The sequence below is a fragment of the Alternaria infectoria genome (assembly GCF_024043175.1).
Source record: "Alternaria infectoria strain BMP 0036 chromosome Unknown scaffold_1, whole genome shotgun sequence".
Taxonomy (NCBI): Eukaryota; Fungi; Ascomycota; class Dothideomycetes; order Pleosporales; family Pleosporaceae; genus Alternaria; species Alternaria infectoria.
This window is the reverse complement of record NW_026250690.1, coordinates 325765-340771: the sequence shown is the minus strand read 5'-3', so window position 1 is coordinate 340771 and position 15007 is coordinate 325765. Positions and strand designations below refer to the sequence as shown.

At 52.2% G+C, this 15007-nt stretch overlaps 8 protein-coding genes across 8 annotated transcripts; 6 read left to right on the top strand and 2 right to left on the bottom strand.

The window, feature by feature from the left end:
* Window positions 1-1824: 1824 nt before the first annotated feature.
* ALTA1 (Major allergen Alt a 1) lies at window positions 1825-2388 on the top strand (the record flags this gene model as incomplete). Its single annotated transcript, XM_051491548.1, has 2 exons — window positions 1825-2168; window positions 2229-2388. 2 exons carry the CDS (start codon window positions 1825-1827, stop codon window positions 2386-2388), a joined length of 504 nt encoding a protein of 167 aa, XP_051357060.1.
* Window positions 2389-2914: 526 nt separating this feature from the next.
* On the top strand, window positions 2915-4345 carry ALG3_1 (dolichyl-P-Man:Man(5)GlcNAc(2)-PP-dolichol alpha-1,3-mannosyltransferase; the record flags this gene model as incomplete). The annotated part of the gene is made up of 4 exons (XM_051491547.1): window positions 2915-3035; window positions 3097-3341; window positions 3395-3673; window positions 3728-4345. 4 exons carry the CDS (start codon window positions 2915-2917, stop codon window positions 4343-4345), a joined length of 1263 nt encoding a protein of 420 aa, XP_051357059.1.
* Window positions 4346-4358: 13 nt separating this feature from the next.
* J4E92_000127 (uncharacterized protein) lies at window positions 4359-4828 on the bottom strand (the record flags this gene model as incomplete). Its single annotated transcript, XM_051491546.1, has 2 exons — window positions 4359-4458; window positions 4518-4828. The coding sequence occupies 2 exons, from the start codon at window positions 4826-4828 to the stop codon at window positions 4359-4361; spliced, it is 411 nt and encodes a 136-aa protein (XP_051357058.1).
* Window positions 4829-5566: 738 nt separating this feature from the next.
* On the top strand, window positions 5567-7293 carry J4E92_000126 (uncharacterized protein; the record flags this gene model as incomplete). The annotated part of the gene is made up of 5 exons (XM_051491545.1): window positions 5567-5939; window positions 6012-6240; window positions 6289-6781; window positions 6831-7149; window positions 7199-7293. The coding sequence occupies 5 exons, from the start codon at window positions 5567-5569 to the stop codon at window positions 7291-7293; spliced, it is 1509 nt and encodes a 502-aa protein (XP_051357057.1).
* A 269-nt stretch (window positions 7294-7562) lies between these two features.
* On the top strand, window positions 7563-8219 carry J4E92_000125 (uncharacterized protein; the record flags this gene model as incomplete). Its single annotated transcript, XM_051491544.1, has 1 exon — window positions 7563-8219. One exon carries the CDS (start codon window positions 7563-7565, stop codon window positions 8217-8219), a length of 657 nt encoding a protein of 218 aa, XP_051357056.1.
* Window positions 8220-9585: 1366 nt separating this feature from the next.
* Window positions 9586-11260, bottom strand: ESA1 (Histone acetyltransferase; the record flags this gene model as incomplete). Its single annotated transcript, XM_051491543.1, has 3 exons — window positions 9586-10986; window positions 11094-11121; window positions 11178-11260. The coding sequence occupies 3 exons, from the start codon at window positions 11258-11260 to the stop codon at window positions 9586-9588; spliced, it is 1512 nt and encodes a 503-aa protein (XP_051357055.1).
* A 274-nt stretch (window positions 11261-11534) lies between these two features.
* Window positions 11535-12611, top strand: J4E92_000123 (uncharacterized protein; the record flags this gene model as incomplete). The annotated part of the gene is made up of 1 exon (XM_051491542.1): window positions 11535-12611. The coding sequence occupies one exon, from the start codon at window positions 11535-11537 to the stop codon at window positions 12609-12611; it is 1077 nt and encodes a 358-aa protein (XP_051357054.1).
* Window positions 12612-13462: 851 nt separating this feature from the next.
* J4E92_000122 (uncharacterized protein) lies at window positions 13463-14751 on the top strand (the record flags this gene model as incomplete). The annotated part of the gene is made up of 3 exons (XM_051491541.1): window positions 13463-13677; window positions 13741-14105; window positions 14159-14751. 3 exons carry the CDS (start codon window positions 13463-13465, stop codon window positions 14749-14751), a joined length of 1173 nt encoding a protein of 390 aa, XP_051357053.1.
* Window positions 14752-15007: the final 256 nt, after the last annotated feature.

Below are 15007 nucleotides of genomic sequence, written 5' to 3'. Positions count from 1 at the left end.
TGTACAATACAGGTACATATGGTGTGCTCTTCAGTGTCGTTGATCCGGTCTTACCCCTCCTTCTGCTCATGTGTATTGTGGCAGGGTCTTACGTGTCATCTTGTGTAAGACGTGTGCCCTTACTGATCCGCTAGCACCCAGCATCAAAGATGGTCGAATGGCTCCAGCCACGTTCATGAGCGGTAGAACTTGAAGGATTTGCCAACCAGCTTTCGCTGATCACGAAGTGAGTGTCTCTTCTTTGTCCATAGATCCGCAGTAAGAGTATTGTCTGACTTCGTACACCGTAACCGCGTCCATACATCCAATGGTTTATCGGTCCTATTGACGCCAGGGCAGTATCGTCTACCCGACAGCCTCCGACATATTAGCAAGATGTTCAGTGATCCATCGAAATTAAGGCAGATGCCGTCAGGTCTCAAAAGCAACAACGAGATCTCCGAGAATGACGGAACGGAACCGTAAAATATTCGAGTGCCGTCTCAGATCTCTGTGTACCTTGATAGTCGCCTTGCGCACGGTGGGTGCAGTCAGTTTGAGTTCATTGTCACGCATGCCAGTCCTTGAAGGTAGATGTGCACCTGGGTCGTAAAGTTTTCGTTCAGCGTTGAGCGTGAGCCCACGATCGCGGGTCCAAAAATAGCAAATATAGCGTGCCGCCGGACAGACTCCGATGGTGCGTCAGTGGTGTTGGTGTCACTGTTTAGCTCCTGGCTCCGTCTTTGAGCGTGGACCCTGGGCGCGAGCCAGGCAGGTGATCGGCAGCCACAGCCGCAACAACCGGCTCGATGATGCCATTCCTGCCAGATGTCACGGCTCAACTTTCCACTATCTCGGTTCAACCCCAAGCGACGTCGTATTTCAATCCTTCGTTCACGAGTGATCTCCATGCTAACCTTGGAATTATTCAAGGTGATGGAGGCAACGCCGATTACTGATATGACGCTCGTCCCCACACTCGGACCACCCATTTCTGTGGACGATGAGGTCGTTCGGGAACGGACCGATCGAACTCTACGAGATTGCAGTCATCATTCACGCGGCCGACATACTCAGGTCCACAGCACTCAGGCTCGACTTGAGGGACATACGACGTCTCTTGTACGCTTCCAGTGTGTCGCTAAGCTACCTAGGTATAGTCGTTCGCGAGCACTCTAGGGTATACCGCGTCGATACGAACGCGGAAGAAGCAGTCGCCTACCATCGCATGTACGGTGTTGCAACAGCAATTAGCACACATATAGCCCAGGACGTCATGCCGTTAGTTTTCCGAACCAAGGCCTTGCACAGCCGATCGACCAGCGCTGTTAGTTCGCGCCCAATGCCACTGTGCATACCTGGTTCATCCTACTAGACGTCACATCTCGTATGTTTAGCACGATCCAAGCTCGGCTAGGTCTGCCAAATGCCCGGATAGGACATGCCTGTCGCCTCATCCGGTCACCCCGGATGCCGCTACTGGTTCGTGACACCGTTGGCAAGGATACTGAGGCTCCAAAATTGGGGTAGAGTGTGCTTTCGGCGCTCTCGGCATGGTCTGATGCTCGTGTTCCTGGAGAAATTTCATGGTACACCTTTCTCGTATGTTCTAGCGGGTAAGGTCAAGGGTGAGGCCTGGTGTCAATCTTCTCGTATTGAACCTTGGGACGAGACGGAGATGATGATCGTGGCAGGAGGATAGTATCCCAGATACGAGGTGGGATGAGTATATAATGCAGTAAGTATCTCACTTTCAAGTCATCATCAAACACCAACTCTCACACTCAACTACAACCTACCACACTTTCCAATACTTCATCCCAACTTCAAACCAACTCCATCAAGATGCAGTTCACCACCATCGCTTCTCTCTTCGCCGCAGCTGCCGTTGCCAGCGCCGCACCTCTCGAGGCCCGCCAGGTCGACGCATCCTGCCCAGTTGCTACCCAGGGTGACTACGTCTGGAAGATCTCCAACTTCTTCGGACGCAAGCCTGAGGGAACCTACTACAACAGCTTCGGCTTCAACATCAAGGCTACCAACGGAGGTACCCTCGACTTCAACTGCTCTTCCCAGGCCGACAAGCTCGAGGACAACAAGTTCTACTCTTGCGGCGAGAACAGCTTCATCGACTTCGCTTTCTCAAGCGACCGTTCCGGTCTGATCATCAAGCAGGGTGTCAGCGACGAGTAGGTTCTTTCCATGCCTTTTGATGCGCAGTTCGTTCAAATTTGCTAACATTCCCTCAGCCTCACCTATGTCGGTACCACCACTCTTCCCAGCTACTGCCGTGCTGGTGGCAACGGCCCTCAGGACTTCGTCTGCCAGGGTGTCTCTGATGCCTATGTTACCTTCGTCCCGCTTCCCGCCACCGCCGCCCCTGCGTGCCCGGCACCCAGCCAGTACTGAGCATAGGCTATGACCTTCCTCAGTGTTCATGATTCTCTCAGCGCTTCTTGTATAGACATTCCTTAGAGCCTAGATCTAATGCAACATCAATTTCCTCATCGTTTGTGCCACTATGACTACTACGACGACACCTTGCTATATATGTGCCAGTTATGTACTTGGGCTGCAAGTAGAAAAGGACAATTGATTCATCGGACAGATAATTTTGGATTCAACATCGCATGCAGGGCATTGATACAAAGAGTAACGAAGTCCTGGACGCGCAAACCTCGCGCTTGCCTTAAATAGCACAACACTAGGACGTGAGCGCAACAGCGTCTGACTCCATACAAAACGTGCAGTCCACGTCAAACCACCATCCACAGCTCGCACGAGAAAAATGATGCCTGAAACACACGTCGCGCGAAACTGCCATCCTTGAAACCTCAAACCTCCTTCCCACGTGACACGCGACGCGAACTATAACACCCATCGTTAACCCCCGAACTTGCCATCACCAAAACCGCGTGCAACAACAAACGCCGCCATGTCGCTCCTCGCCCGCGCAAAAGACCTGGCCTACAACCCCGACCACACAAGATGGATGACTCCGCTGCTGCTCGTAGCAGACGCCGCGCTTTCAGGCGTGATAATCGAGAAGATACCTTGTTCGTGCTCCTTTCTTACTCACCGAAAACGCACCACGTGTCCTAACAGCGAGGTTTCTAGATACTGAGATTGACTGGACAACGTACATGCAGCAAATAGCCATCTTTCTGAAAGGCGAGCGCGACTATAAGAATATTGCTGGTTCGACAGGTCCGCTCGTGTACCCTGGTGCGCATGTGTGGATCTACAAGCAGCTTTACAAGTGGACGGATGAAGGGCGGGATATCGCTCTCGCGCAGTACATTTTCGCGGGAGTGTATTTGCTTACGCTTGGTGTGGTGTTTCAATGTTATAGGAAGGCGAGGGTGAGTACTTTCCCATTCTAGCTTATTGAAGTTGGAAGCTGACGTGTTGATAGGTTCCACCGTATATTTTCCCGCTGTTGATTCTCTCAAAGCGCATGCATAGCATTTTCATGCTACGATGCTTCAACGACTGTTTCGCGGTGCTGTTTTTCTGGCTGGCTGTCTTCTGCTACCAACGCGATCAATGGCATCTGGGGAGCGCGCTGTATAGCACAGGGCTGAACGTCAAGATGAGCCTGTTGCTGCCTCTACCAGCAATGGGTATTCTCATGGTCATGAAACTGGGTGGAAGAGAAGCCTTGACACAGGCTATGATCATCGTGCAGGTTTCGGTAAGTAAATCATCGATCATGGACTCTTCTCAATTGATGCTAATCAAAATGTAGGTTCTGTATGGCTACCCCTTCAGGAAGCGCGCACCAAGCTATTTCGCCCGCGCTTTCGAGCTCAGCCGTGCCTTCTTGTACAAATGGACCGTGAACTGGCGCTTCGTCCCGGAATCTACGTTCCTCTCACGCCCCTTCGCCATTGGCTTACTCGCTCTGCATGTTGGCCTCCTCATCTGGTACGCGCGAACCCGCTGGATCAAGCCCTCGAAGCGCAATGTCAAGGAATTCCTCAAGCTTTGTATTCCAGCCATTGAGCCCCGGGACCAGGACACCATGTCCAGCAAGATCACCCCGGATTTCATTATGACGACGATGTTGACCGCGATGACTATTGGCCTACTATGCGCGCGTAGTCTGCACTACCAGTTCTACGCGTATGTCGCGTGGTGCACGCCGTTCTTGCTGTGGAAAGCAGGGTTCAATCCAGCCGTGGTATATGCATTATGGGGCGCGCAAGAATGGGCGTGGAATGTGTATCCGAGTACATCGGCAAGCTCGGCGACGGTCGTGGGCGTTCTAGCGATTACGGTCGCGGGCGTATGGTGGGGAACGAGGAAGGAGTACGAGGGCGTGACGAAGGGTATAATCGAGGAGGACCATGCGCACGCCGAGTGATGCGACGAAGAACTCAGTCCTCGTCTGAGTCGGAGGGCGGCATCTTGCCGACGGTCGATTCCTCGTCGTCGCTATCTTGGACGTACGTCGACTTCTTTACGAACTCCTTGGGCCTGTATACTATTGTTAGCGCTCTGTACACATACTACATGATACCCGGCTGGAAACATACCAGTAGCTCATTTTCCTCCACGCCTTCTCGTCGCGCACCACGTTCACAATCTCTCCATCCAGCTTGTTCTCACGGTCCGCCAGAGCAGACATATCTATAACCACATAGCTGCCCCTCTTGATCCATACTGTTGATCTGAACCTCGCCTCTAGCTCGGCAAGGACAGGCTTGCCATCTGGCAGCTCGGCGGCATAGATGTTCTTGCCTTCGGCTTTGGTGATGCGCGCGATCGCGTGATTCGGCGCCAAAGCGTCAGGCGGTGTGATTGTGCTGTCTATGGTGGCAAGGACATTGCGCTTTGGACGGGCCATGTTGGGTTTGAGCTTTGGTAAGCAGGGTGGAGAAGTTATCGGTCGTGGTAGTTCTGGCGACAATATGGGAGGGGTGGTCGTGAATTTCAAAGCAGGAAGGTGTGGCCGAGCCCGGTGGGGAAGTTGTCTCCGCTCCTCGGAGCCCCAAAAGTTCGCACTTTCACCACCTTCTGGGTATTGCGCCCTTTCTGGTTACAGGCCTAGACCCAATCTCTCTCCGACTGTCGGGTCCATTGCCAGGAATGAACGGCTATCTGCACCGTTAGACGCGTCTGTGTCCCTGCAAAACGTTTTGCAGCCTTTATGATCGACTTGCTTACCGACCGTCCACCATCTCCACACTGCTGCAGCGCGACCACACGATACTTACCCGCCAGCTGTGATAGGCCCCAAGTCGGAGCCGGCGCGTGTTTATCTGGTAATGTAGGGTAATTGTGCATCCCATGATTTATCAGCGATAGCGCCCTCAGCCTTTGCTACGGCCAGTAGTGTTCTCGTGGAAAGCTTCGTGGACTACCGTATTAAGGGTCTAGGGTCTCCCGCACTGGCACGTTGTCGCTCGGGCTACTTTCTTATCTATGACTATTGCCGTCGCATTTGCACTGACCTTGAACGCCCAATTACTTCCTACTACCTGAGACGCATAATCAGAACGAACGCTTCCAAGGCGCGTAGTCCAGGGCTTTTGCATTCTCTTCGAGTTCGCAAAAAGACACCGTAGACCGGGAACTTGGAGCCATGGCGTCCAAACTTCACAGTCTCTTCGACATTCAACCTGTTTCCGTGACCAACCCGGAACCGACATACCAGAAGAGCAAGGGCAAAGCACCTCAAACGCTCGGCGATGTAGGTGTACTACCGGACGTCGAACTCGTGGATTTTGCTTCTCGCAAAACAGGCGATAGCCGACAAGCATCGTATGCAGAGCATGAATTGCCCAAGGGCGCGCAGACCCCGAAAACCCCCAATGAACTCGAGATGAGTCGTCCGGCCACACCGAATCGAGAGGATGCAGTCGGTACTATCAGGACCTGGAACGCTCAACCGATGACCAAATGGAGAATCCTTTGCTGTTGCTTGATCTACTTTTCAAACGGAATCAACGACTCAGGTGAGTTGAGACATTGATATAGACCTGCCATTTTGGATTACTTTATCAGAATCAAGACTAACCAGTGGCCAGTCGTCGGTGCTTTGATTCCGTACATGGAGTCGTACTACCACATCTCGTACTCCATCATGTCTCTGGTCTTCGTTGGCAACGCCATCGGTTTCATCTCTGCCGCCTTCTTCACGAACACCATCCTAGGCAAGTTCGGAAGGGCAAAGACTCTGATCATAGCAGAATTGATACAGTTGTCCGCATACGTTATCCTTGTTTGCACCCCTCCGTATCCTTTGGTCGTTGTATCGTAAGTATTCAGTCTTGGAACTCAGTAACGCACCGCTGACCATGTCAGTTTCTTTCTCTTGGGATTCGGTGCAGCCATCAACCTGGCCCTCAACAACGTCTATTGTGCGAACACTCATCCACCTTCCGTCATTCTTGGCCTCTCGCATGGTAGTTATGGCGTCGGTGGAATAGTTGCACCCATTATCGGAACAGCAATCGTCTCACAAGGAATTTTGTGGTCGCGCTTCTACTTCCTTACCGTCGGACTGCGACTTTGCTGCATCGCTTTCGCAGCATGGTCTTTCTGGTCATACACGGAAGACTCTGAGGAAACTCTCTTGGAGACCACGACCAGTAGGCAAACTGCTGCGGAAGATGCCGCCTCCAAGATGAAGAACCTTAAGCTCGCTCTGAAGAACAAAGTCACCATCTTCGGCGCCTTGTTCATCTTTGCATACCAAGGAGCCGAAGTGAGCATTTCAGGCTGGTTCATCTCATACCTCATCAACTACCGTAATGGCGACCCTGCAAAGGTCGGATATGTCACAGCAGGCTTTTGGGTATGTTTACTTGTTGCATACTGTATCGCTTCTGCTAATTGCCGAATAGGGAGGCATCACGCTTGGCCGTTTTGTACTCACTCACGCTGCGCCCAGAATAGGCGAGAAGAGATTTGTCGTCATCCTCACTCTCGGCACCATAGCTCTTCAACTTCTGGCATGGTTGACACCAAATTTGATCGGAAATGCAGTCGCTGTCTGCTTGTTGGGCTTGTTGTTGGGCCCCGTCTACCCGTGTGCGCAGACTATCTTCTCGCGCCTCATGCCTCGTCATATTCAGACCACCGCAATCGGATTCATTGGCGGAGCAGGAAGCTCAGGTGGTGCGGTTGCGCCCTTCACAACTGGTGTTCTCGCGCAGGCTTCCGGTAAGCGACCTTTATTCTATGCGCAATCATCAGGATACTGATTCTTAAGGTACTTGGGTACTGCACCCCGTTGCACTTGGCATGTACGCTGTTATGCTTGCTTGCTGGTTCGCGCTACCCAAGGTGCGCAAGCGGACTGATTAGACTTCTCGACTTTGCGACAATGTCGGGCCTGGAACACACCGTGACCGAAGTGTTCGTCTAGTACGAGAAATGCGAAGGTTGATGATAGGCCACCATGACATCATTTTGAGACCACTAACATTGCGGGACCCGCGGAACGCGTTGTGTACCAACAGGATGACCACACCACGCTCAAGTATATAGCAAAGCGTACCTGCTTCTCCTGGATCGCTCACAAATTGGAAACCATTCTCAACAATATCCCAAAACACAATCTCCCACCGTCCAACATGTTCGCGACACAAACCATACAAATCTTGAGCATATCCACCGCGCTGTTAGCGTCGGGCGGCATCGCAGCATTGTCTCTCTTCGACGTTCCAATGTTACAATCACAGCCAGCATCTCGATCTCTTCCAATGATACGCTGGCTCTTCTCAAGAGGCTCCCACACGTTTCCAACAGCCGCACTCACATCCGCGTCCGGCTTCGTCTATCTCGCTTACAAAGCTCTCCCACCATCTTCCGTCAACTCGATTTCCTCAATCGTTCAGCATGCCGTCAAGGGCAAGCCAGGTCTTTATCTCGCCGCCGCCGCGCTTTCTTTCAGCATCGCGCCAATCACGGGTCTGGCAATGATACCCACGAACTTTGCCCTTATCAAGAAGAATGAAGAGTTGGGCGGGAGCCGAAGCAGGGCGTCTGCCGAGTACCGGGAGAAGGCTGGATCGAAAGAGCGAAGCGCTGATGAATCCGTGGACAGCAAGGATGACGTGAGTCAATGGAAGGATTTGAGTGTACCGCAAGAGCAAACGGAGAGGGAGAGCACTCAAGCAGAGGGTCAAGAGGTAAATCAGCTGTTGAACAAGTTTGGCAAGTTGAACATGCTGAGGGCAGTGGCTATCGGCTCGGGTGGTATCGTGGGGTTGATGGCTGTTTTGGCGTAGGCTTTGTTATGTTGCTGTATAACCCGAAGTAGTTAACCCAAATCATAACCCGAAGTATACGTAATCCAGCCAAGCACACCTAGCTCCCCGGAATAGGCAGCTTGCATCATGTTCAACGAATGAAATCGCATGCACGTTACGAGCACGACATTCATTGCACCGCTGACGTGAGCTGGCTGACTACCTGTTGTGTAAGATAGCGGAAGCGGAATGGGGACGGCGATAAGCATATACCATGCGGAACATTCAGCTTGCTTTCAGCTCTTCGTGCCAGTATGTAGTACTATAAAGCCTTAATTATCTATCACAGCCAAATCTGGTCCAATCTTTCCATTGCGACACCTGTGCAAGATGCATCGCATATTCCTCCTCCCAGAACTCCTCATCCAGATCGTCACTCTCCTCCCCCCTTCTGAACTCCCCATATACGCTTCTGTCTCCAAGCACTGGAGAGAAACACTTCGCCTTAATCTCCCTCCGCGCCTTCTTCCTCTTCGCGACGCTTCATCAGCAATCCCCTCCACTGCTACAAAGCCCGAGACCCTTGACAGACTACCGCAATTTGTTTCCTCTCTCGCCCAAGACATTCTCGCACGAACAACACAGTGGATGAATCCTGGCTTGCCACTGAATATCTCGGATGACTACTACTTTTGGCATGAAGGCGCTTATGGGAATATTCTCTCCGCGCTTGTCCCGTTTTTGCATCCTTGGCTGGGGAAGCATGTGTGTGAATTGATAGGTGGGCTGGACGAGATGGCGAGGGGAGAGATGGGGATCTGTTTTAGGACGCGAATGAGCGTCAGGGAATTTCATGAGTGGTTGGGGGGGTGTGAGAACGAGACTGAAGAGGGTAGAATTAGTATGAGTGCATACTTGACGAGACCCGTGACGCGGAGTATCGAGGTATACTGTGTGGACGGTGCGGAGTGGGATCGGGAGTATCGCAATGTACTACATCGACATGGAAGAAGAGATTGGCAGCAGCGTTGTGTGAGGGTGGAGCGAGAAAAAGGTGTTAGGATGGGAGATGTTGTTGAAGAGTTGAGGGGTGTGTTGAAGACTAGTAAGATTGGGGCGCACACTGGAGAGGCGATACAGAGAGATGTGATGCTGGAGTGGAGATTTGAGGAAGCCGCAAGCAGAATGACATGCTTCGAGTGGTTCGACGGCACTGGATAAGGGAAGAAACACCAGGATGGAAGCGGAACGAATTGGGCAGACGATGGACGATCTACAATGATATCAATATGGGTCTGGGTATACCATGAAGAAGTAACAGCCAACACCATGCGCCAAGCCAATGCTCACTGATCAGAATATTGACCAAAAGAATTGCGCCGATAAACATACCCAGTGCAAACGTTCACCAGTTCCATGTCCTGCTTGCGGCCGAGAACACAGGTGGTTTCCAAATCAAACGATCAGGATCGATGCTCCTCTTGCCCTTCAGCTTCTCCTTCGCCTTCTGTCTCTCCCGTTGCGCGATAACTGCATCTGTGAGAACGACAACGTGCTGGTTCTTGCTGTATCGCAGCATGTTTAGATTTTGCAGGGTATGCAGCACATCGTTCGTCGTCATCGCCGTCGCAGCACCCAAATCCTCGATGTTAGCCTCGGTTCGGCCAGGCTCCATTAGAATATCGACGAGAATCTCCTGCCAGTAGGCACGGTATCCGAGCAGACCCAGATCAGACAACGGCTTCTCTGGAGACCCGAGCTTGTTTTCACGCTTGGAAAGAAGGTAGGAAAAGTCGATAAGCAGTTTACCGAATCCTTTTCGTTGGTATTGAGGTAGGGTGAGAATACAGGCCACGTTGTAGCCTTCTGCCGATTCTTTCTCTTTGGAAAAGTAGCCCACAAAATGGCAGCCATGTTCGTCGCGCGTGCACATGCAGTAGAACAAGAAAGGGTCGACATCGTAGTATAACGTCTTATGGTCCAGGAACAGCTTCGAAAGTAGACAGAGGTTTCGACACCATGTCCGCTGCCGCCTCCCGTCAATCTCGAAGAAGGACACATAGTCGTCTCGGTATATCTCGTTGCCGGGTGGGTGGAGCAGGTGGCACTTTGTGCGGTGGCGCTCGAACTGCGTTACTTCACCATAGTAACCAAGGCAGAATTCGCAGATGTACACTACATCTGAGTCGACAAAGTCCACTGGGTAGGGTGAGAAGTACCAAGGCTCGACCTCGAATTTGCCCATCTGGATCTTCTCCAAGTTACGCACCCGCGAAATCTCGGTCTGGTTTTGGGTCATAGACCCGGATGTACGTAGCTTCTCGATTTCATCTTCTCTCGAGTAATCCTGGGGTGGCATGGCCTTGGCTGCTGCGGCGGCATCCTGCACGTCGACAAGGTCCATCTCCTCATCCTCGGGTTTCGGTGTGCCTTCTGTGACTTCGCTCGTGACTATGAGTTCTTGGTTCTCCTTGCCACTTGCTTTGGACGGCCTCGGTGCTTTGCCTGGCAGGTTGCTAGACGTCGATTCTGGTGTGCCTGAGATCTCACGATCAAGTTTGCTGCGGGATCGCTTGAGGTTCTTCTGATCAGACTTTGAAGGTGCCTTGTCGGTCTTAACGGCAGTGCCCTTCTTTTTGTCTGCTTTCTCGGGCGCTGGCCACTCGACTTCTCTTGATAGATCTATCCGTTCGGCTTCGATCCACTCATCCAGACGCTTGTTGAACTCTTCATAATGAACGTAGAACTTGGGCCTTCCCTGCCTGGTTTGGATGGACAAAATCTCAGCTTTGCGCTTCTCGCCATCCTGTATCGTGTTAGTCTATATACCAACAAGTATTGGTGTTGCTGTTTTAGTGTTCATGCGGCTGGGGTTTGCAATGCACATCGCGGTGTTGCGCGCTAGTCACGTACCTTCTCAACCCACGCCTTCACGCCAGTCCTGCACGCAGCGCGTCAGCATACATAATCAAACTGTGCGCATGGTGTCGCACTTACCTCAGCTGTGCAAGAGTGGCAAAGCCTGTTTCTACGGGCGCCGGCGTCCCGGAGGGCTCATGCGAGTTTTCTCGAGGCGCCATGGCGATGCGACACGCGTTTCTCGATTCTGGTAGATTTTGGAGCTCGTTGTGAGGTTTGATGTCGCGATGATGTTGGGGGTGCTGGGCTCAGTCGCGATGTTGCCGCCTGCCGATCGGGCCTTTGCGTCGCGTTCGAGCCGACATCTGGAAGGTGCTAGCGCGGGTTTGAACTTTTGCTCGCGGGGACTGAGCGGAGAAGCGCAAACGGCCAACATCCTCGACAACCACTGACAGGACGACCCTCACACCGCTATGCCGCGCAGGTGACGACAACATGGCTCCAATCGATCCCAGCACTCTGTCCTGCAACTGGAAGATACTGCAACAGCGACTCAAGCCTTCAACGCCCGCGACACCTCCGAAGAACAAGAAGTTCGAGGACGAGAAGCAGTCTTCGCTCAAGCGCAAGAGACCTCAGCACGCCAATGGGAAGCACGGAGATGCATCACCAAAAGTTGTAAACGGCTCCCAGAAGAACACACCGCGAAAACCTCTGCCCTCGAGAAAGCGACAGAAGATGGAGGAGCCCGCGTCTGTCGGCGCTTCAGCCAAGCAGCATAACGCCAAAACCCTCTCCAAAAGCATCTCGATGCCCTCTCTCAAGAAGACACCCCTTCTGAGCGACCCGAAGGATGCCGCGGCAGCGGTGTCCATCCTCGAACCACACCCCGACTTTCCCGATATAGAAAACGAGGGCGTATCAGAGGTAGCGCTGCCCGGGAAATATGTCGCATTAGATTGTGAGATGGTGGGAGTTGGCCCAGAGCCCAACCGTGACTCTGCGCTGGCAAGAGTGTCGCTAGTCAACTTTCATGGTCATCAGGTCTACGATTCCTACGTTCAGGTACCCCGAGGAATCGAAGTTACCGACTATCGAACCGCTGTCTCCGGCATCGAGCCTAGACATCTCCGCAAAGACGTCGCGCGACCCTTCGACGAAGTACGAAACGACCTCAAGATCCTCCTCACCGGGCGCATACTCGTCGGTCACGCGGTGAAGAACGATCTCGACGTGCTCATCTTGAAGCACGACAAGCGCTTCATTCGCGACACATCCAAGTTCTCGAAGTTTAGAGAGTTGGCCATAATACCGGGGCGCACCCCAGGCTTGAAGCTATTGGCAGACAAACTACTGGGTGTAGAGATTCAAGTCGGTGCTCATAGCTCGGTTGAGGATGCTAGGGCTACCATGGCGCTGTTCAGGTTGGAAAAAGACAGCTTCGAGCACGAGATCCGGCAGAAGTATGGTAACATCCGCCTCGACGCAGCTGGGCCAGAAGTCGACGTCGGCGGTGGTGAAGAAATGAAGAAGAAGAGCCGGAATAGGAAGAAGAAAAAGAAGAGGAACTAGTAGGCTGAGACGTGTACTCTTACAGCTGCTGTTGTTCTTGATCTTGCTGCATTTACTTGGAGTCTTGCATGGCACGGATACCCTGAAAAGTTTACGTGTAATTTTACATTTACTATTGGATCATGTACTGTCGGTAGCTTTGCATCTTTGGCCAAGGTTGTTCCTGTGCCCACCAATACATCAAATATTCTCTCCATGTGTATCTAGCAAAGAGACTGCTTCCGATAAAGCCTTCACGTGTTTCAGTCCATGTCTGGGGCAGCCTCAACCCGAGACCGGGAGTATCACAATGGAGTTGAAATGTGCAATTGAGGCCAGGACTTTTGCACTCTGCCTCGTCATGCAGGTTGCCGACATGCTAATGTCCGTACATCCGCCAGACTGGTACCACTAGTCTGCTACCATCTTCAACTTCACCAGAAACTCTACTGGATTCTCTGAGCCGGTCCGAATTTAAGGAGGGCACCAATCTTGGCGCCGCCTGCACTCGTCCGACACGTGAAGCTTGACGATATTCGGCTCGGACCTTAGCGGAGATAGCATCTACCATGACCAGATATCCCCGCATTGAACATGGGAGACCTTGGGATGGTGTTCCTCCACCGTCTTACCGCCATCCGACAAAGATCGGCCCCGACAACCGTCGGCAGTCTCGAACTTGGACGCAATAGACGAAGAGACCGAAGATGGACCCTGAGGTACTCCAGCGTAACATGTCATACGCATGTGAAGATTCAGGAGATATAAGAAGAGGCCGAGTCCTGCAATAGGCCCCTCACAGTACCTCGCACTTCCATCTCCATCTCCTAAACTCCACTACCTTTCCAAAGTTTCCCAACTACTTTTTCAAGATGCCTTCTCCATTGGGTGACGTACCCAAGGCTGCGTCCCTCCTGGACTTCCACCGCGTCATGTCGCCCACTGCCGGCATTCGCGTTTCTCCTCTTTGCTTGGGAACGATGAATTTTGGCGATGCGTGGGAGGGCATGATGGGGAAGTGTGATAAGAAGACCGTGTTTGAGATTCTTGATTTCTTCCACAAGCAAGGTGGAAACTTCATTGATACGTAAGGCTTTATACCATCCATTTGGGCACGTCGTGGTGATGATGGAAGCTGACATTGTCATAGCGCAAACAACTACCAAAACGAGGAGTCTGAGACCTGGATCGGCGAGTGGATGAAAGAGCGAGGCGTACGACACGAAATGGTCATAGCCACCAAGTTTACCACCTACTTCCCTGACCCAAACAACTCTCCCCGACAACGTATCAACTACGCTGGTAACAGCACGAAGTCGCTCCGCGTCTCGCTTGAGGCATCCCTCAAGAAGCTCCAGACTGATTACATCGACCTGCTGTACGTGCACTGGTGGGACTTCACGACATCTATCCCTGAGTTGATGCAATCGCTTAACGCCGTCGTCAACTCTGGAAATGTTCTATACCTCGGAATCAGCGACACGCCTGCCTGGGTTGTCAGCAAAGCGAATGAATGTAAGTATAGATATTTGGCAAGACTTCGTATCCGTAACTAACGAGAAATTCAGATGCCCGCAACCACGGCCTCCGTGGCTTCAGTGTCTACCAAGGCCGCTGGTCCGCAGCCGATCGTGACTTCGAGCGTGAGATCATCCCGATGGCACGCGAAGAAGGCATGGCTCTGTGCCCGTGGGGTGCCCTTGGTGGCGGCAACTTCACCACCGAAGAGAAGCGCAAGAACAACGAGCAAGGTCGTAACACTGGCCCAGCTTCCGAGAAGCACATCGAAATCTCCAAGAAGCTCGAAGCCATCGCCGACCAAAAGAAGACACAGGTCACCAGCATCGCCCTGGCCTATGTACGCCACAAGTACCCCTTCGTGTACCCAATCGTTGGCGGCCGCAAGATCGACCATCTTAACGGTAACATCGAGGCGTTGGCAATCGAGTTGAGCGAGGAAGAGATTGATGACATTGATTCCGCTGTTCCTTTCGAGATTGGCTTCCCAATGAACTTCCTGTTCGAGTTTATTGGTAACAAGTACAAGAACAACATGACCAGCTCCGACGTTGGTCTCCTGGCGTATGCTGGACCTCTGGAGAGCGTACCAATACTGCAAGGCCCTAAGCCACACCCGCTTCAAGGATACGGAGGCAACTAAGAGCATGGAAGCTAGATATTGAACGTAAACGATAACCGGGCCTATAGCTTCATGCATGAATCAAAGGAGTAGTCTGAAAATTTGATGTTTACCAGTGATACAAATGTCTCGCTTCGTAAATGATTCCTTCCCAGTCAATTCTTTTGTTGACGGAGACTCACCCTCACCTTCCTAGTAGGACCAATCAAAATCCAAGCGGGGGCCCCACTTACACACTCTTTGCACTTTCCAATTCGCTCGCTCAATGCAGCACAAC